General features: G+C 37.1%; 1 protein-coding gene across 5 annotated transcripts in view; it reads left to right on the top strand.

Moving 5' to 3' along the window:
* SANBR (SANT and BTB domain regulator of CSR) overlaps window positions 1-21,580 on the top strand; it is a 53,710-nt gene continuing 32,130 nt past the window's right edge. Inside the window, exons 1-8 of one of the 5 annotated variants that reach the window (XM_059407794.1) lie at window positions 1-138; window positions 391-546; window positions 4,017-4,175; window positions 11,192-11,378; window positions 12,173-12,266; window positions 14,198-14,436; window positions 18,608-18,666; window positions 20,804-20,964. In XM_059407794.1, the coding sequence (XP_059263777.1) occupies window positions 4,026-4,175; window positions 11,192-11,378; window positions 12,173-12,266; window positions 14,198-14,436; window positions 18,608-18,666; window positions 20,804-20,964 (890 nt within the window). In that variant the 5' untranslated portion in view covers window positions 1-138; window positions 391-546; window positions 4,017-4,025. Of the gene's footprint in view, window positions 139-390; window positions 566-4,016; window positions 4,176-5,920; window positions 6,057-11,191; window positions 11,379-12,172; window positions 12,267-14,197; window positions 14,437-18,607; window positions 18,667-20,803; window positions 20,965-21,580 lie in introns of those variants that run through there. The other 4 variants (XM_059407793.1, XM_059407792.1, XM_059407795.1 and 1 more) reach the window with 4 other exon arrangements.

The following is a 21,580-nucleotide window of genomic DNA, read 5'->3' as shown; positions in this document are numbered from 1 at the left end:
GGCCGTGAGTGTGAGCGCAGTGGCGGGGCTTGGCGGGGCTGGCGGGCGGGGTAGCCGGAGCTTCATGGCGCGAGCGCTGGCTCCGCCGGTCGCTGCAGGTGACGGAGGCGCAGCGAGGGCCACGGCGGCCCTGGGCAGGTGAGCGAGACGTCGAGGGGCCTCGGGTGCCGGCGGGGGGCGGGAAGTGCGGCAAGGGGCGGGACCGCTGGCAGTCAGCGGCTTACCTCCGCGGCCTCCTTCCCCGCGGGTCCCGGCCGGGGTCCCGCTAGCCGAAACGCCCGCGAACGTCCCCGCGCGCAGCCTGCACTTCGCAGGCCCTGCCAGCCCAGGGTCCCCGCCGCCCGCCCCGCCCGCGCACCAGCTCAGGGAACCCCGGCGTCTGCCCGCCAGGCCGCGCCCCGTGTCTCTGCCCGCATCTTCCCTCAGCCTCGCCCCGCTGCCCGGAGCCTTTGTCCGCTCCCCCCGGTTCCGCGCCCGGCGAGTTTCTGCCCCACAGGGGGAGGCGGCGACACCACAGGCTCGGGAACCGTGAGGACACGCCTCGAAGTGAGCCTCTGCGCCGAAGGTTTGCAGGGCTTTGAGCTCTTCGTCCTGGGCTTCATGTGATTTTATTTTCTCCTTCACGGTGAATGCCAGCTGCCCCGATTCCCGTTTGTGGTCAGGAAGGCTGGGCACAAGTCCTCTCTCTTGGGATGAGTCTGTTTAAAAATCTCCCACCCTCTGTTATGCCCAGGGCCTTTAACCTGACATACCGGCCCCTTCGTTTCTCCCCTTTCCTCCACCAAAAGAAGCTCTACAAAAGCCTTTTTATATTTGAAAAAAGAAACAAAGTCACGTGCCAGTCGCGGACTTCTCTTTGGTCTTAATTAATTAATTAGATTAATTTAATTAGATTGGTTTTAATACATTTAAGTAAACCAAGGTTGTGGGAATGGGGTGGGGGGTCTCCTCATGAGGACATGAGGAATCTCATGTGCATTAGCAAAAGCGAAGTGCATTAAATATAATTTTCATTTCTTCTAAATAACATGTTTCACCGTAAACGTTAACATCTAAAAAAACTTTTTTTATGAAATTGGGAGTGGATTTAGTAGTAGTGTAATTTGAGCTTCCAATTTTTTCTTACTGTCAGTTTTTGATAAGTGTATACTTGTTTTTTGGAATAGAGTGCACTGTGACAGCTATTCCAGTGGAATTTATAAGAATACCATGTATATTATAAATGAGTATCACATTTGAAATATACATACAAGTTTTTAAGTATTTGATCTGAACAATGTTTTTGATTAGCTAACAGGTGCCAGCATATTGCAGTACACAATAAATATTTCATTCATTCATTCATTCATTCACTCGTTTATTTATTTTTTCATTTTTAAAGGTTTTGTTTATTTATTTGGAAGAGTGAGCCAGATAGCATGGCAGGAGGCAGAGGGAGAGGTAGAAGCAGCCAGGAGGATACAATCCCAGGACCCCGGTATTAAGACCTGAGTCAAGGCAGATGCCCAACCAAATGAGCCATCCAGGTGCCTGCACAATAAATATTTTAGAAATTTTAAATGAATCTTTTTGGAAGTGAAGGGAAAAAAAAAAAAAAACAGCACCCAAGTCCCTGCCCAGAATTTTGTATTAGACTGTTTTCTACTGAGGTCCACAAATTATAATAAAATACCCTAGTCTTAACATACATCTCAAATTGTGTGGTATGAATAGTGATGATGTGCTGGGCATACAAGTGGAGAACAATAAAGCTCTGTAAAATCTGTTTTCAACTGGGCTCAAGGAAGTGTTTTACAATTATTAAACTGCATTTTATTAAACTAAAATTATTAAATTGACCCTTGAAAGTGCGGGGGTTGAGGGTACTGATCCCCCACAGTCAAAAATACTTGTATAACTTTCGACTCCCCCAAAACTTAAGTACTAAGTCAACTCTTGACCAGAAACCTTATTAGCAACATAAACAGTCTATTAACACATATTTTATATATGTATTCTATACTGTATTCTTATTTAAAAAGTTAGCTAGAGAGAAGAAAATGTTATTAAGAAAATCATAAGGAGGAGCAAATACATTTAGAGTACTGCACCACAAAAAGTGTGGGTATAATTGGACTTGCACAGTTCAAACCTGTTTTGTTCAAGGGCCAACTGTACTCAGTAACAGATATTATCTTACTCCGTCCCTCCCTCCATGGCCCTCTGCTTTGGCTCTCAGTAAATGATATTAAAGTTTATCTGTTTGACTGCTAGTATCCATCACCAGACCATAAACTCTTTGAGGATGGGGACCATGCCATATTTATTGGCTTATCACATATCACTAAATGTTTATTGACTTGTCACATATCACTAAATGTTTATTGGATTACATCCATTTGGGAAGCCATCTAGAGCCTTTTTAAAAATGATTTTATTTGAGAGAGATCTTGTGCAGGATTGAGGGGGTAGAGGGAGAGGGAGAACCAGACTCCCCACTGAGCAGCAAGCTGCAAGCAGGGCTCCATCTCGGGACCCCAAGGTCATGACAGGAGGCAAAGGCAGATACTTAACCCACTGAGCCACCCTGGCGCCCCTTATTTATGTATTTTAGAGAGAGAATGCACGGGGGAGGGGAGGTATTGGCCCTGAGGGAGAAGGAGAGAGGCAGACTCTCCACTGAGATCATGAATGGAGATGAAATCAAGATTTGGACCCACATGACTGAGCCACTCAGGCACCTCTAGAGCTTTTTTTCTTGGTAATTCCATTGTCTGAACATACTAGACACCCTTGGTAGCTGGATATGTTATTACAGGACTCCTGGATTGACCTAGAGGTGGATGTGGTGGGTGGAGAGCCAGGTTAACAAAGCAAGAGAAGCCTCCGCTGTGCAGGGGAGAGGGGGAGAGAGAGAAAGAGAGAGAGAGATTGTGAGAGAGAGAGAGAGAGAGAGAGAGAGCCTGGGCTTGAGCTTGAGCCTGCGCTTTGGCTTTTTATATTTGAGCGTAGGGAGTGTTTGGGTGTGGGTAAGGATTAATTCTTATCAGGTCAATTGTCGTGTTTCCCTCCCCCCCCCAGGACAAGGAAGAAGAAACACTTCAAAAAAAGTTGCTTCAAACATGGAGAAATAACTGATTGTAATTGTTAATAGAATGTCCCACCATTTATAACTAATAATCACATGGTACCATGACAATGATTATGCTTATCATATAATGTCAGAGTAACTTGTTTTTAAGTTTCATTTGATTACATTAGTAAAAATTAAATATACTCAGCCTTCATTGTAGCATGGACCTTCACTCACAGAAGAATAAACCAAATACTGCTTAGGACTAGAATGAAATTACAATTCTTTTTTTTTTTTTTTAAAGATTTTATTTATTTGACAGAGATTACAAGTAGGCAGAGAGACAGACAGAGATAGGAGGAAACAGGCTCCCCGCTGAGCAGAGAGCCCGATGCGGGGCTTGATCCCAGGACCATGACCTGAGCTGAAGGCAGAGGCTTTAACCCACTGAGCCACCCAGGCACCCCAAATTACAATTCTTTTTAACCAGGATATATTTTTGTTGTTTTTTGTTTTTAGTTAAACTCTACCATCCATGAATTGCTAATCGAGGCATAAATCAAACACACTTAGAGATTTTTTTTTGAAAGATATATATTATTCAACTTTTCCCTCAATGTTTTATTATGAAAAATTTTAAACACATAGCAAAGTTTAAAAAAATGTTATAATGAACCCCTATATACCTACCACTTATATTCTGCCATTAATATTTTATTACACTTTTTTATCAGATAATTTATCCATCTGTCCATCCTTGTGTCTAACCATCCATCAATCCATAATATTCAAATGCTATAATATTTGAAGAGATTTGAGCTGTATATTCTATTTATTTTAGGTCAGTTTTATTTTTCCTTTACAGGTAGCATATAATTCTTAGGAATAAATTGTAACTGATTTTTAATGTTCTAAAAACTCTTGGATTTCAGATGTAAATATACCTGTTTGTCTTTATTTCTAGTTCTAAAAGATGAGTCGTGGATATTCAGAGAACAACAATTTCTTGAACAATAACAACCAAATGGTGTTGGACATGATCCTTTATCCATTAATTGGAATCCATCAGACCATCAACTGGGAAACTGTGGCAAGGCTTGTGCCTGGATTAACACCCAAAGAGGTAAATAACCATCCCCTAGATTGTTTTTGGAAAAATCAGAAAATGATCAATTTAAAGAAACGTCTTCTAAGAAAGGAAAAAAATTTTGAGTCTTATAAATTCATGTGCATGAATACTGAATGTGCGTATGATATGATTTGACTAGATACAAACTACATAAATTACATATTAAGCAACCTGGTATGTTTAAATTCAGTTGTTTGTATAATAACTGAAAATTCACTAATATCTCATTTTAAGTAACAGAATTGATACTGTAAAATTATGGGTAGATAAATCTTTTGTAAATCAAATTATATATTATTAAATCCCTAATGCTGTGCTTCTCAAACTTGAATAAGGAACAGAACTTTTTAAAGGAAAAAACTTGAAAATTCCCAGTGTTGACTTAAATTATTTTTATTATAATATAAATTAAATGTGCACTAACAATATTAGTTATAAACACACCTATACACCTTTAAGCAAATTTACATACAGTGGACACAAATGAAACCTAAAAACAACAAAGTTCAAACTAAAAATGGATACCTAATGTGGTAAGTGGTAGTGTTTTGCAGAAGTTAAATTGCTGATTACTAAGCAAATATTGTATGGTCAGTTGTGGCACATAATTTTTTGCATTCAGCCTGTATTGCCATGTGCCTTTCAAAGACTTCATTTCCACTTTTCCCTATTTAACCTACTATGAAGCCTTACATTGTACCATGAGGTTATGTGCCTTCCCTGGACACCAGTGCCTCTCTCCTCTACAGAGTCCCTTCCCTATCTTTCGTTTTAAAAATTAGCCTCAGATATTCAAAACATTTCTCGGTACAACTTAATTGTAAACAGAAAAGCAAATAGGAACTGAAATACTCTGTCATCCCAATGATTTAGGTGATTTTATTAATTTTATGCTCAGAATCAAAACTTAAAATCTAATTCTTACATTCTTTGATTTCTGGTAATCCATCCATAAAACCTACTTTGAGAAACACCTCAGAATTTTTGCAGTTAATAGGAACTCTAAAGTGGGTGAATCATCTCGGAGTTCTCTAGAAGTAGAAATGACATTAATGATTTTTCCCCAGTAGTTGTTTTTTGTTGTTGTTGTTGTTGTTTTTACATAGAGAAAGACACAGTGAGAGAGGGAACACAAGCAGGGGGAGTGGGAGAGGGAGAAGCAGGCTTCCTGCTGAGCAGGGAGCCCCGTGTGGATTTCATCCCAGGACCCTGGGATCATGACCTGAGTGGAAGGCAGATGCTTAAGGACTGAACTACCCACACACCCCTCCCCAGTGAATTTAAAGCATATTTACCATTGCCCTGGTCCATCATATACACTCAGAAAATACTGGCAGAAAGTTCCACCATCTTTTTTTTTTTTTTTAAGATTTTATTTATTTGAGAGAGAGCAAAAGCAAGAGAAAGCAGCAAAAGAGGGAGAGGGGCAGAGGGAGAGGGAGAAGCAGACTCCCTGTTGAGCAGTGAGCCCCTGACAACTCGAAGTGGGGCTCCATCCCAGGCCCTAGGTTCATGACCTGAGCCCAAGGCAGACACTTGACTGACTGAGGCTCGCAGGCGCCCTGCACCATCTTCTTTTGCAGTCGAGAAAACCAATACCCACAAGAAATTAATTGCACTCAGTTGTTATAAGTCTTTGTGAAATGATGAGGAACTTTTTTTTTCACTACCTAATTTATACTTTTTCATACCTTTTCTTTTTTTAAGATTTTATTTATTTATTTATTTGAGAGAGAAGAGACAGCAAGAGGGAACACAAGCCTGGGAGAAGGAGAGGGAGAGGCAAGCTCCCCGCTGAACAGGGAGCCCAATGCAGGGCTCGATCTCAGGACCCCGGGACCACAACTTGAGCCCAAGTCTGACTGAGTCACCCAGGTGCCCCTTTTTCAAACCTTTTGGTTAAGTTTTGAAACTTTTTAGGTTTTTAAATGAGGCAAACTGTGAATTCAACTACTGTTTTGACTTTTTATTGTGAATATCTTCAAACATATAGAAAAGTTGAAGGAAGAGCACTACACCCCTATATCATTATGTAGATGCCCTATTTGCTTCATCTCTTTATGAAATTTTTTTCTGCAGTATTTTAAAGTGACACTTCACCCCATAGACTACAGCATACATCTCCCTTAAATAAGGACATTATTTCATAATCGCAGTACCATGGTTGACCCAAGAAATTAACAATAACTCTGTCCTATCATCTAATATTCACTGTGTATCCAAATTCACCCAATTGTTGAATTTTTTTTAACTAAAATACAACTAAATGTAAATCAGATTATGTCTAAATAGTGTTAATTTTTAAATAATTCTTTAAAGATTTATTTATTTATTTATTTGAGAGAGAGAGAGAGAGAGAGCACATGCATGCACACAAAGGAAGGGCAGAGGGAAAGAATCTCCAGCAGACTCCCTGCTGAGTGTGGAGCCACTGCAGTGCAGGCCTCAATCTCACCACCCTGAGATCTTGACCTGAGCTGAAACAAAGTCAGATGCTTAACTAACCGAGCCCCCCAGGCGCCCCTAAATAATTTTTCATTATTAAACAAAACATGTCCTTAAAGAACACACATACGCACACACAAAGGAAATAAGTGAAAAATCAGAATGCTGTCTGATCCTATCTAACATAAGTTGTTAACACCTTGTATATATCCTTCCAGATACTTTTCTATACATGTAAGAATTGTTAAGATGGGGCGCCTGGGTGGCTCAGTGGGTTAAATCCTCTGCCTTCGGTTTGGGTCATGATCCCAAGGTCCTGGGATCGAGCCCCTCATTGGGCTCGCCACTCAGAGAGGAGCCTGCTTCCTCCTCTCTGCCTGCCTCTCTGCCTACTTGTGATCTCTGTCTGTCAAATAAATAAATAAAATCTTTAAAAAAAAAAAAAAAGAATTGTTAAGATGGACTTAGAACAAATTCACTGTTTTACTGCTTTTTCACTTAGCGTGTTGTAGACATATTTATGTGTCAATTAATAGACTTCTGCAACATTTGAGCTATATCATAATTTATTAAATTAGTCCCTTTTGTTGGGCATGTAGTTTTGGCTACTACAAATACCACTATTAAAATATCTTATTCTTATTTCCTTAGGGGATAATGCATTTTTAAGGCTTTTGTTATATATTGCCAGCTATTCCAGTCAGCATAGCGGAGTCTTGATCCCTGTACTTTTTATATCACATACTATTTGTGTGTGTCTTTTCAAAATATGTGCTATCTTTGTTGCAGTTTTAATTTACTTTAAATCCTAGAGATTGAACATTTCATATCTTATTGTACCATGGCCTTTTTCTGTTTGTGAATTTGCTTTGTAACTAGTTTTTTAAAAAGATTTTATTGATTTGAGAGAGCAAAGCTAGAGAGAGAGATTATGAGCAGCGAGGAAGCACAGAGGGAGAGGCAGACTCCCTGCTGAATAGGAAACCCAATGCAAGACTCCATCTGTGAACTCTGGGATCATGACCTGAGCCAGAGGCTGACAGTTAACTGAATGAACTACCCAGCACCCCAATGTTTTGTTACTAGTTTTAAATAATGTTTTCTATATATTAAATATATTAACCCTTGATCTAGCTTTTACCAGTTTTTTCCCAGCCTATTAAGTTATTAATGATAGTCTCTTATATACAGATGTTTAGAAGTTTTAAATGTTTAATGTAAAATCTGTGGATCTTTTACTTTGAGATCTGCATTTTTTATCCTTTTAAAAAATCCTTCTTACCTGAAGGCTATGTATAATATGTAGTTACCTACATTTCCTGACTACTTTTATTTTCTACATTTAAATCTTGACTCCATCTGCACTTTGATTTAGTTTTAACATTATTCCAAATGACTAGTTAATTGTCTCAACATTTATTGAATTTTTCATTCTTTTTTTTCTTTTCAAATTTTTTATTCAAATTCTAGTTAGTTAGCATACAGTGTAGTATTGGTTTCAGGAGTAGAACTCAGTGATTCCTCACTGACATACAACACCCAGGGCCCATCATAACAAGTGCCCTCCTTATTACCCATCACCCATTTAACTCAATCCCCGGTCCCCACCCATCAACCCTCATTTTGTTCTGTATCTTTAAGAGTCTCTTATGCTTTGTTTCCCTCTCTTTCCTTTTTTGATCCCTCCCATATGTTCATCTGTTTTGTTTTGTTTTGTTTTGTTAAGATTTATTTATTTTAAAGAGGGAGCACTTGCAAGGAGCAGGGAGGGGTTAGGAAGAGAAGGAAAGGAAAAGGGAGAAAAGCAGACTCCCCACTGAGCAGGGAGCCAGAGGCAGCTAGATGATGTAGGCAGCTGTAACGATGACATCATGACCTGAGCCAAAATCCCAGAGTTGAATGCTTAATGACTGAGCCACCCAGGCGGCCCCATCTGGTTTGTTTCTTAAATTCTGCATATGAGTGAAATCCTATGCTATTTATCTTTTATTTATTTCATTTAGCACAATACTCTCTAGCTCCGTCCACATTGTTGCAGATGATGAGATGTCATTCTTTTTATGGCTGCATAATATTCCATTGTGTGTATGTATGTATGTGTGTGTGTGTATATATAGATACACATACACACACACATACATACCACATCTTCTTTATCCATTCATCAATTGATGGACATTTGGCCTCTTTCCATAGTTTGGAGAATAATTTCATTCTTTATTACTGGTTTGAAATTCAGATCTTTTTCTACATTTACTGTTCTGATCTATTGATCTCTTTATCTAATCCTGTTGACAGTCCTGTGTTCAATTATTTTCAATATTGCTTTAGTATCTGTGTGTGTGTTTTTCAAGTTTCTTGAATGTTCTTTCAATCTCCTGGGTTATCAATTTTTTTCCACTTTGACGATGATGTGTTGGTATTTTGAAAGTAGAGAAAAGACAGATTAAGAGTTAGCTGAAATAATGTATCTAATTTTTCTTTGTTGCTTGTGCTTTTAGTGTCATGCTAAGAAACTGTCACCCAATCCAAGATTATTTTCTCCTAAGAGTTTTATAGTGTTAGCTCTAATATTTAGTCTTCCATCTATTTTGAGCTAATTTTTGTATGCACTTTAGGTAAAAGATCCAGCCTCATTCTTTTACATCTACATATCATGTAATTTTTGCTTAAACACAAAGAACATTTTTTAAAAGATTTTATTGACTTATTTATTTGTCAGAGAGAGAGAGAGCACAACAGGGGGAACAGCAGGCAGAGGAAGAAGCAGGCTCTCCGCTTAGTGAGGAACCTGGTGCAGGACCTGGTCATGACCTGAGGTGAAGACAGAAGCTTAACTGACTGAGCCATCGGGTATCCCAAACACAAAGAACTTTTAACAATATAATTTAAATTATTTATAGTTCAGTTGCTTCCTTGTTTAAGCAATCATGTATTCATTTCAAAATTCATAATTTTCTTGTTTTTTAAATATTAGAAATGCTGTAAACCTTGTTGAATAAATCTACATTCATTTTCCAATATAGTTATACACTTTACCTAAAATATATCAAAGAAGGGATGCCTGGGTAGCTCATTCAGTTAAGCCACTGCCGTCAGCTCAGGTCATGATCCCAGGATCCTGGGATCAAGTCCCACATTGGTCTCCTTGCTCAGCACAGAGCCTGCCCTTCTCTCTGCCTTTGCCTGCCACTCTGCCTGCTTGTGCTCACTTGCTCTCTCTCTCTCTCTGACAAATAAATAAAATCTTTAAAATATATATCTACATATATTTTATAATCTTTGATATCTTTCTATCTATCTACATTTAGATAGATATCAAAGAAACCTGTGTTTTAAAAGCCTGCCTATCACTTTACTTTCTTTGTGTTACAAAAAATAAATTCATTTTGAAGGAAAAATGGATTCAATAAACCCATTTATATTTTTTGTCTTTGTCAACTCATCATAAATGCAGACCACAGGGAAATATGACTGATAAAGGTATGGGGCGCCTGGGTGGTTCAGTGGCTTAAGCCTCTGCCTTCAGCTCAGGTCATGATCTCGGGGTCCTGGGATTGAGCCCCACGTCAGCTCTCTGCTTGGCAGGGAGCCTGCTTCCCCCACTCTCTCTCTGCCTGCCTCTCTGCCTCTCTGTCAAATAAATAAATAAAATCTTATTTTAAAAAAAGGTGTTTTTCATTTTCCTATAACAGGATAAATATATTATTCCATTGGGTTTAAGTGTATTTTTAAAAGTTCTGTGGGCTCCAGGGTATCAGAATTGGTTAAGCATCTAACTCTTGGTTTTTGCTTAGATGACCATCTCAGGGTCATGAGATCTGGCTTTGCAGGCCTGCTTAAGATTCTCTCTCCCCCGCTCCCTTTGCTCCTCATCTCCCCACCCCCCCACCACTACCACACTCTCTGCTTACACACATGAGCATATGCTCTCTTCCTCTCAAAAAAAAATTTTTTTTTTAAGATTTTATTTATTTATTTGACAGACAGAGATCACAAGCAGGTAGAGAGGCAGGCAGAGAAAGAGAGAGGAGGAAGCAGGCTCCCTGCTGAGCAGAGAGCCCGATGTGGGATTCTGAGATCATGACCTGAGCTGAAGGCAGAGGCTTAACCCTCTGAGCCACCCAGGCACCCGTCCTCTCAAAAATTTTTAAAAAAGAAAAAAAGTCAGAAGCTTTTGTACAATTTTCTAGTATTACCCAGCAGATTGGAATCCACTTGTAGAAAATGATTATAGAAAAATGCCACCAAACAGAAGGCAAGAAATTAATCTTATTTTTTAATTAAGAAAGACCTGCATTTCCAGGTGCCTGGGTGGCTCAGTGGGTTAAGCCTCTGCCTTCAGCTCCAGTCATGATCTCAAGGTCCTGGGATTGAGGCCTGTATTGGTCTCTCTGCTCAGTGGGGAGCCTGTTTCCCCCTCTCTCTCTGCCTGCCTCTTTGCCTACTTGTGATCTCTCTCTCTCCCTCTCTCTGTCAAATAAATAAATAAATAAACAAATCTTTTAAAAAAAAGAAAAGAAAAGAACACAGACCTGCATTTCCTTCCTTTTATGTCATTACAGTGTGCAAAAAGGTTTGATGAACTGAAGAGCAGTGGAAGTTCACCTGTTGACAACCAGTATAGTCCCCTAATGGCTGCTGGAGAAAGTCCTGTGGAAACTTTAGCCACGTATATCAAATCCTCCCTTCTTGACATGCAGGGAGAATTTCAGGAGACTCTGGTTGGTCAAGATACAATTTCCAAAACTGGTAAGGTTTGAAAACAAAATGCAGTACTTGTCCTTATAATAATTTTGCAAAATATGCATTTCAATCAACTTTATTTTTTTTTATAGGCTAATATAAACATTGCCAGGAAATTTATTAGGATTTTTATCTTCCTGATTTTTAGAAATGTGTCTTTGCTATCTGAAAAATGTTTTAATGTTAATATGCAGGTCAAACACTATCACCAAAAAAACTTTTTATTATATCAAAATTTACTACTCCAGTCTGTTAAATTATGTCATAAATTTAAAGAGATTTGACCTACACTTTCTACTTAATTTTTTTTTTACTAAGAAAATGTGGCTTGTTCCTCATATTATCTACCTTTTACATAGTCAAGATTAGCTTCAAATGACACTGGCAGGATAGAAAAGATGTTTTCTGCAGTTGGAAGTAATAGCTGATTTTAGAAACCCTGAGTGTACTGAGTGATTTAAATCTCGGCAGCAGCAGTCAGAATACTGATATGAAAAGTCGCTTCAGAAAGAGAGAACTCTGTTGTTAGCTTTTGAACACTTGACCCCTGTCCATTCACACCACATCATTTTTTTAAATCTTCAGTGTAATGTTAGCAATGTGTGATCCTTTTTTTCTACTGTTTCTTCCATATACCTTCAGAAATATTAAGGGATAATGCCACCTAACAGAGTACCAACTTTAACTAGCCTTGGAAACCATGCATTTACGTATAACCATTCAGTAAGTAAAAACCCGTTCTCAGCTAGAAACGCTAACCTCCCCCTTTGTTTTTGTATGTGTTTGTTTCTGTATTTAAGGAAGACATAGTATAGCTTCCACAAGGAATTGTTCTTCAGAAAGTGAAAATTGTACTACTCGTAATGGTGGAGAAAAGACTGAAGAATCTGAAGGGTAGGAGGCTGGTTCTTTGCTAGATAAGATTTAATATGAATATCAACTTTAAGTTATAAAATATATGATTGGTGATTGTATACATCAGTTACCATAATTTCGGAATTTTATATTACACAATTGTTCAAATTGTTGGAGTAAAGGGTAGTTCATGCATTGAACTATAACAATTGCTTGATGGCTAAATGTGGCTTATTCATGTTATAATTAAATGGGACTACAGTTTTCCTTTATAAAAATTCATTTTCATATTTGTAAATATTAGGAATACCCTCTACTAATATAAAACTTTAACCAAATTTTAAAACCCAAAGAAGAATATCTTCCATTAGTTTCCAATTTTTTAAAACTAGATCTATATTTTAGAGCCATTGGAATATAATTCTCATTATAGAAACATTTAAAAATTAGAATACACCTTTTAGTATATTGCAAGTTTTGATTGGTATATTTTACATATAATAAATTAGACATATTTTAAGTATTCACATTGATGAATTTTAACAAATGTGTACACCATGTAACCATCACACAAAGATATAGAATATTTTCATATCTGAAAGTTCCTTTCTGTATTGTAACAGTTTTTTTCATATATAATTCATATGCCATAAGATTTACCCTTTTGAAAAAGTTCTGGAGATGGATGATGGTGATGATTGTACAACACTGTGAATGTTCTTAATGCCATTGAACTGTACACTTAAAAGGGCTAATATGATAGATTTTATGCTATGTGTATTTTACCACGATAAGAAAAATTTACCCTTCTGAAGTGTATAGTTCAGTGATTTTTAATTTATTCGCGTAGATTTTTAACCACTAGTTTCGTTTGTGTAGCACAAAAATTTATCAGATAATTTTTTTACTGGAATTATCTAGTATTTCATACTGCAGACCCAAAAGCCACAGAAACATTATGCTTCATTATAGCACCCATTACCTGTTTATATTTTGACTGTAATTTCTTTGGAAGAACAATTTGCAAACTTACTTAAATTCCTTTGACCTTAACAAGAATGTTGGTTAATAATCCTTGTTCTGATAGCCCAGTTTTGTTTCAAATGTTATTTTTTTGTATTAGAAAGGTAATTGAACACATTAAATTCATATTGTAGGATAGTGTATCTCTTTCTACTTATTCTCTTTTGTAATGCTGTGAAGGTAGTTGTGCATCACACTGATACTGCTTTTTTGAGGTGATATAATTTTCAAAGGAAAGTAAATTCAAGGAATATATAATTTTTGAAGCAGCAGGTCTGATGCAATATCTAAACTTACTCTTAAATTATTTTTAAATATGTTAATAAACACATTGTAGTCTTAAGAATCCTTTTAACTACATTTACTAATTTATATTTGATGAATGTCTAGAAACAAAGTTTCTTACTGTTAAAAATAACTAAGTAGCCATTGCTAGTTTTTTTATTTTTTAATGAAAGATTTTACCTGTTTTTCCTATTTATTGATAGTAAGAAAATTGTAGTATTTAGTCTCTACTCATCATACCCATAACCATGTAAAAGTGCCATTTTATGTTCTTCATAAGAATTAGAAGGTATTATTTAATTTTTCTTTGTGAATTGGTTTTATTTTTTAAAATTTTATTTACATATAACTTGAAAAATAAACTTTAAACCACGTAAACTAGAGTCCTATAGTAAAATATTTTTGTTTTTCTAAGCTCTTAAGTTATTAGGCTTAATAATCTTAAGGTCACCAGCTTAACTAAAATGAGTCAAAAACCTAAGATACAGATCAGATTAGCAAGATACTTAATGAAAACTTCTGAAACTCAAGCCCTATATAATTGATTTATGGTCAAAACTTCCAAAAACGTCTTATTCTCGTACTTCCAATAAATGTCAGTGTTCTTAGCGCCTCTTCTAGAACTCTAATAATTTCATTTCTGTGTAACATTTTTTATGAAGGCCAAACATGGTGATCCATGTATGTGATGAAGCAAAAAACTTGAAAGAAGATTTTATTTGCCCACGAGATCTTTTGATATCAGAAATGAAGTACTTTGCTGAATATTTATCTATGGATGCGCAGCGCTGGGAAGAGGTGGACATTTCAGTTCATTGTGACGTTCACATTTTCAACTGGTTGATAAAGTATGTTAAAAGGAACACTAAGGAGAATAAAGATTGTGAGATGCCCACTTTAGGTAAAAGACAATCTATTGCTTATTTTGTGGTAAAATTTATGTGTCACCTGGTAGTTGCTTCAGGCCAAACATGCAATGTGGAAAATTATTTGGACATTAGTATTTATGCTCAGATTAGTAATCACCTTTTAAGAAACCAATACCTCATCCTTTTTTATAGATTATAGTGAATGTATGGCAAGTGGACAGGTCTCTAGATCAGCGTTTTCACTGTATGGTACGTGGACCTCTGGTACCCTAGAGATTTTTTTAGAGGATTCACAAGGTCAAGACGATTTGCATTATAATACTAAACTGTTACTTTTTCTCTGTGTTGACCTTTGTTCAAATGGTACTACGGAAGTAATGGAGAAAACTCTGGGAGCTTTAGCACATATCCGGGCAGGGATACCAAACTGTGCTAGTAGTCACTGTTCCTCAATACCACGTGCTCATAGTTAAAAAGGAAAAAAATGAAAGAAAAAATTCATTCTTACTTTAAGAATATCCTTGATAAAACAGTTAAAATTATTAATTTTATTAACTCTTGACCCTTGAGTATGCATCTTTTTCATGTTCTCTGTGATGACACAGGAGGTGCACTCATGCTTTATATTGAAGTGTGATGGTCGTCTGGAGGAAAAGCACTTGTGCAGTTGTTTGAGTTGCAAGCTAAACTAGTGGCTTTTTAAAAAGAGAAAACCATTTTCCTCGAAAGAATGATAAGCAAATTATGGTTATTCAGACAGGCATTTGACAGATATTTTCTTGAAGATGAATTGAGGGAGTTGATCAACGAAAGGGAAACCACTGACAGTATCCATTGTCAATAAAATTCAGGGTTTCAAGTGAGAATTGGAGTGTGGAAAACTTGTATCTGCTTCCATGTGCTTGACAGTCTCTCCATATTTATAGACTTTTCTGATGAGACTGGTGTTAATTCTAACAAATGTGATTTTTAAAATATATATGGTACAATGAAATGTTTCAACATTTGGAAGGTCCACATAACTCAGTGAACCAACATTTTCCAAATAACCAATGTGTGTTGTTAAAATCATACCTGGGTTAAAGATCCACTCACAGTGCAAGATTTGACTTTGAGATAACGGAACAGGAAGCGTTCATGGATTATGACTTCAGATTCCATTGCAACTAACCTTTAAAACTTTTGAGTTTTTTTTTTTTTTAAGATTTTATTTTTATTTATTTGACAGAGAGAGAGATTACAAGTAGACAGAGAGGCAGGCAGAGAGAGAGAGAGAGAGGCAAGCAGGCTCCCTGCTGAGCAGAGAGCCCGATGCGGGACTCGATCCCAGGACGCCGAGATCATGGCCTGAGCCAGAGGCAGCGGCTTAACCCACTGAGCCACCCAGGCGCCCACCAGTTGTTGAGTTTTGATGTAACAGCAGAGAAGACTACCCACAGACTGAGTGTAGAAACAAACAGAATCCAGCTGCCTTCTATTTAAGTCAAGCATTGAAGAAATTTGCAAAAAATGTCAGTGTTACTCTTCTGGCTAATTTATATTTTGGAAAATGTGGTTATTTTTCATAAAATATGTTACTGTGTATTGAGTCTACTATTCTTTTAAAAGGATTAAAATTTCCCTGTTTTAATTTATGATAAATTATCATTATGACAAATAAATTATAAATAAATATATAAATACATTATGATAAATAAATTATCAGTATCAATACTGATAGATATAACCTATCTGAACAAAAAAGGGTCTTAAGATCAAAAGTCTGAGAACCAGGGGGCACCTGGGTGGCTTAGTGGGTTAACGCCTCTGCGTTCAGCTCAGGTAATGTTCCCAGGGTCCTGGAATCAAGCCCAGCATCAAGCTCTCTGCTCAGCATAACGTATTTTCCTCTCTCTCTGCCTACTTGTGATCTCTGTCAAATAAATAAATAAAATCTAAAAAAAAAAAAAAAAGTTTGAGAACTGGTATTCTAGATGAAAAGAAGAATAATTACTAAGTAATCTTTAGTTGGGTATGGACTTGTATAGGAAATCACACATGTGGTTTAATAAAGTCTTTCCATGTGTAGAGTATACTATTTATAGTAGTACTAAAATATTTTTTTAATCTTGTTAGTAAATAAATCTACAGTGACAATATAAAAATTTTCTGAAGAAATTTCTAATTTATTACATTTTAATGACCAAATTAATGGAAAAAAGTTTCTAGTGGCTCTTAAATAAAAATTACAAGATTTCCAAATAAAAATTTTCAGCCAGAGTCCAGAGATTCCAAATCACCCATATATGATTAGTATATGTGAAATAAAAAAAAAATCAAATTATATAGGGAGAAAAAAATATTGTTTGATCTAGCATATTAATGCATTTAGTAAAGTTAAAAGAAGTGGAGCGCAACCAGTCACTCTGTAATCAGTGGCTACAAACATAAACTTTTATAGAAGCAATCTTTAGGGGCACCTGGGTGGCTCAATTGGTTAAGCATCTGACTCCCGATTTCAGCTCAGAGAGTATCAGGGCTGTGAGATTGAGTTCCACATTGGGCTCAGCCCTCAGAGAGGAGTCCTCCTGAGAATCTCTCTCTCTCTCTGTCCCTCTGCCTCTCGTACTTGCATGTGCATACCCACACTAAATAAATAAATAAATAGATACATATTTTTAAAAATAAGTAACAACAGTCTTTATTCTAACCAGGAAAACCACCAAAATGCTTAATTAAATCCCTGATAATGCAGACAGTGAGTCTTAGCTGGAATTATACTTCCCTGAGGGATTTTTCACTAACTCCCTCCCCCCTTCACCATTGCTGTTTGAGAGCCTTTAACCTAGAAGTAATATTTAAACAAAGATTAAGATTACTTATTTTAGGGGCTCCTGGGTGGCTCAGTGGGTTAAAGCCTCTGCCTTCGACTCAGGTCATGATCTCAGGGTCCTGGGATCGAGTCCCGCATCAGGCTCTCTACTTAGCAGGGGGCCTGTTTCCTTCTCTCTCTCTTTCTCTCTCTCTCTCTCTCTCTCCCTGCCTCTGTGCCTACTTCTGATCTCTCTCTCTCTCTCTGTCAAATAAATAAATAAAATCTTTAAAAAAAAAAAAGATTACTTATTTTAATCGTTGTCTGTATAGTCCTTTATTTAGAAGGATTGTCTTAATATATAAGGCAAAAAAATTAGGTTTTTTTTTTCTTAAATATACCTCATAGGAGATGACTTGGGTTTACGAAAATAATAGTGTCAGCTGGCATTCCCCTTTCCCTGGTTATGCCTCTCAACGCCCACCTCAGCCTGCCTTTAGAAAGTAACTTTAGCATTTCTGCAATAATAAATTTTATATTAGCTTTCAGAATCTTTTAATATTTGTTCATAACAAGCATTGTACTGCCTTTGAAGTAACTTCACTAATAACAAGTGCCTCCATTAATCATTTAGAAGATTTTCTCATGATTTTTTAATGTGATGAATTGGTCTCAATTTTAATTATCTTTTTCTCTGATTTAGTTAAGGAAAAAAGTTTGCATGTGTCATGTCTTTAGCTGGAGTCTTTTTACTTGATATTGATGATGTTCTAGAATAGAGCTGAGGTTCGGTGGGGTGAGGTCCGGGGCCAATGACCAAGAAAGAATTCTTGAGACATCTTTGGTGCAAAATGGTAGTTTATTAAAGCACGGGAACAGGACCCATGGGCAGAAAGAGCTGCTGCCCTGGGGTTGTGAGGGGTGGCAGGTTATGTACCATGGGGGTGGGGGAAGTAAGGAAAAAGGAGGTTTCAATATGCTAAAGAGGACCTACAAAATACCAGGATACCAGAGGCCTTGCCTTTGCCAAGGTCGTTTTGCCCTCTAGCAAGGTATTAACATTAAAATGGGTGGGAGATTCCTAAAAGAATGTCACATATGTCCCACCCAGGAGTGGGGGTGGTGGAGGGGGGAGGTTGCAGGGTGTCAGCTTTTCCTTTGTCCTCAGCCAGCCTTCTGTTCCCTCATCAATATGAATCTAATTCTGGGGCAGATTTACTGTGTGCTTTTTCTATACTGTATATTTTAACACTGCATTTTCTTTCTTTCATGTATCTAAGCTTTATGATGTAGGAAGGTTATAATAAATTGCTCTTTTAATGTAACATCCTCTGTTAAGGTGAAAAGGAGCCTGTTCTGAGGCGGTTGAGGTACAAATCAAAAGGAGAATTTAATTTTTCTCTTTTTTTTAGAACCAGGAAATGTCATTTCAATTCTTATTTCTTCAGAGTTTTTGAAAATGGATTCATTGGTAAGTATTAATAAAAGATCCAAGCTCTTTTTGGGGTGCCTGGGTGGCTCAGTCAGTTAAGTATTGACTCTTGATTTTTGGCTCAGGTTTATGATCTCAGGATTCTGAGACTGAACCCTGCATTGGGCTCCCCTCTGGGCATGGAGCCTGGTTAAAATTCTTTCTCCCTCCCCCATCTCTCCCTCTGTTTAAAAAAAAAAAAGAAAAAAACACTTGTTTATTCACCTATGTTTAATTTAACATATAACTTGATTTTTCTTTCAAGGGTTTAGGAATTTTTAAGACATCTTACTAAAATTGTTGTTAATTCAAGAGTGTGATTTCGTAACTGAACTAATAGGGGTTTGCTCCTTGGTGAGGTACAGAGACTACATAAGGTGGAGTTGTCACACAAAGGAAACCATTTGCAGCAAATACGGAGATCACAAGAAGCAACTTTCAAAACCAAAGCCATCATTCCCAAGCAGCCCTGAGCAGTTCATTTTATTCAGGGTTTAGGATGAATATTCATAAAGGCGAGCTCTCAATGCAGGTAGAGGAGGGGCGTAAGGTACAAGCGTCCTATGCTAAGTTAATGAAGCTTGTGCTCTTCCTAGGGTGGAGACTTTACTATTACAATGAAACAGAGGTAACTGGAAGAGGGGGAAGGGATATGGGCCTAAACTGGAGGAGTCCTCAGCATTGTTTACTTTGGAAACTACTGGGAGTTTTTACCACGTATTTGTTGTCTCCAGGCCTGATGGAGACTGTTTTTTCATTCCACTGATTCCCTAAAAATTCTTAACTACTGAGGTTTTTGTATTTCTTTGTAACTCTGATAAGTCCTAGGAGGTAGGGCACAGATCACAGAAAACAGCTTGGGGCCTGAAATGGCTTCTTTTTGTCGGGAAAGCTTTGTCTAACTCTCTGTTTACAATTCCTTTCGAATAAACTGCTCTTGTTCTGTGGGGACAGGGTGAGACTACTATGTACCATTAATACATTATGCCTGTAAAGCAAACAATTTATCTTTAAGGAATAGTTTACTGTTGTATTAGATGAAATTAAACAGAATTAGCTTTGACTCAAGAGGAATTTTGCTCTAAAACTTAATTAAATGAAAATTAATTGGAATATATTTGTTTCACTAAGTAATTTTTTTAAGCATGTTTTACTTATTTGTGTCTTTCATTTATAATTCAGTGAATTAAAAACAAATGCCCAACTATTAGTATAACCATATATTGGTAAACCAAATGCTAAAGTTGATCATTTAAGAGTAGTTGATAAAATGTAAAAGTGCAATATATACATGCACATATCAGGCTCTAACACTGAATATATTTTTTTATTTAATAAATTTCTTAAGCATTCACATGTTTATATATGTTTGTGTTAAGGCAGAATACTCCTTTGCTATATTAACAGATGTGAAATTTGTTTACTTGATTATTTGGAGTTTTATTAGTTCTCTGTATTCTTCCTACTCCTTAGTTGTTCCTCCATTTAGTTGTTAGTATTAATTGCTTCAGAGTGGGGTTACAGAAAAAAGTAGAAATTAAAAGAGTCCTTTATCTTTGAGTTTTGAGATCTAAGCCCTAAAGCATAATTTTTATGCCATAAACAAAATATTTGGAAAATACATGATTAGCCAGCATTACTTTTCCCCAAAACCCAAATCCACCTCAAAAAGAAAGTAGGTATACCTCAGGTTGGAGAAAAGGGAATAAAGTCAGAAAGCAAGCACAACACAACTGAGAAAACCCTGAAGTGACTAAAATTATGTTTTAGCCACTCAAAGAAGTAGAGGCTTAATATTGCCATTAAGTGTAGTTCTAGAAAGTCACATCTTATATACAGGAGTTTGTGGACTAAGATTTATACCTGCCACAATTTTGAAGGATGCTCATTGCATTATTATTTAGAGTATGCTAGGAAAATTGGAAGTTATTTTCCTAGCTCTGTATGTGTTTGTAGAAATATGGCCTGCTGGCTCATCTTGCAACAGTATAGATTAACCCAGATAGGCAAAATCCAGTTAGCTCCTAGCAGTCCATGGATCAAACTTTTAATGAATTTTGTCTTTAAAAGGTATTCACATGACATCATCCTCATGCTACTCTTTTCAACATTCTTTTTTTGTTGTATGTTTTTTTAGGTTGAACAATGTATTCAGTATTGCCACAAAAATATGAATGCCATAGTAGCTACCCCATGCAACATGAACTGTATTAATGCAAATCTACTTACACGTATAGCTGATCTGTTCACACACAATGAAGTTGATGATTTAAAAGACAAGAAAGATAAATTTAGAAGGTAATTTTTTTAATTTAATTTTTAACCAAGTATTCCTGTTAGAAGAAATATACTTCCATTTCATTTTAGTGAAATATTCTATTTTATTTCAAATGAAATAAAATTTATCCAGAGCCAATGGCTCTAGATAAAAATTAGTACTTAAATTATTTTGTATAATGCAGATATGAACGTGTTGTATTAGTGAATTATGTTAAAAATTACTAAGTGTCCATGGGTGACTTAGTCGGTTAAGTGGCTGCCTTCCGCTGAGTCCTGCATCTGGCTTCTTGCTCAGTAGGGAGCCTGCTTCCCACCCCCTCCCCCGCTTGTGCTCTCTCTCTCTCTCTCTCTGTCAAATGGATAAATAAAATATTTTAAAAATATTAAGATAGGGGGCACCTGGGTGACTCAGTGGGTTAAAGCCTCTGCCTTCGGCTCAGGTCCTGATCCCCCGGTCCTGGGATCAAGCCCCACATTGGGTTCTCTGCTCAGTAGGGAGCCTGCTCCCCTCCCCCCGCCCCCTGCCTTCCTCTCTGCCTACTTGTGATCTCTGTCAAATAAATAAAATCTTTTTTTTTTAAGATTTTATTTATTTATTTGACAGAGATCACAAGTAGGCAGAGAGGCAGGCAAC

This window comes from Mustela nigripes, chromosome 7, assembly GCF_022355385.1.
Source record: "Mustela nigripes isolate SB6536 chromosome 7, MUSNIG.SB6536, whole genome shotgun sequence".
NCBI classification, from domain to species: domain Eukaryota; kingdom Metazoa; phylum Chordata; class Mammalia; order Carnivora; family Mustelidae; genus Mustela; species Mustela nigripes.
Note: the sequence above shows the minus strand (reverse complement) of the source record. Positions and strands in the feature narration are given on the sequence as shown.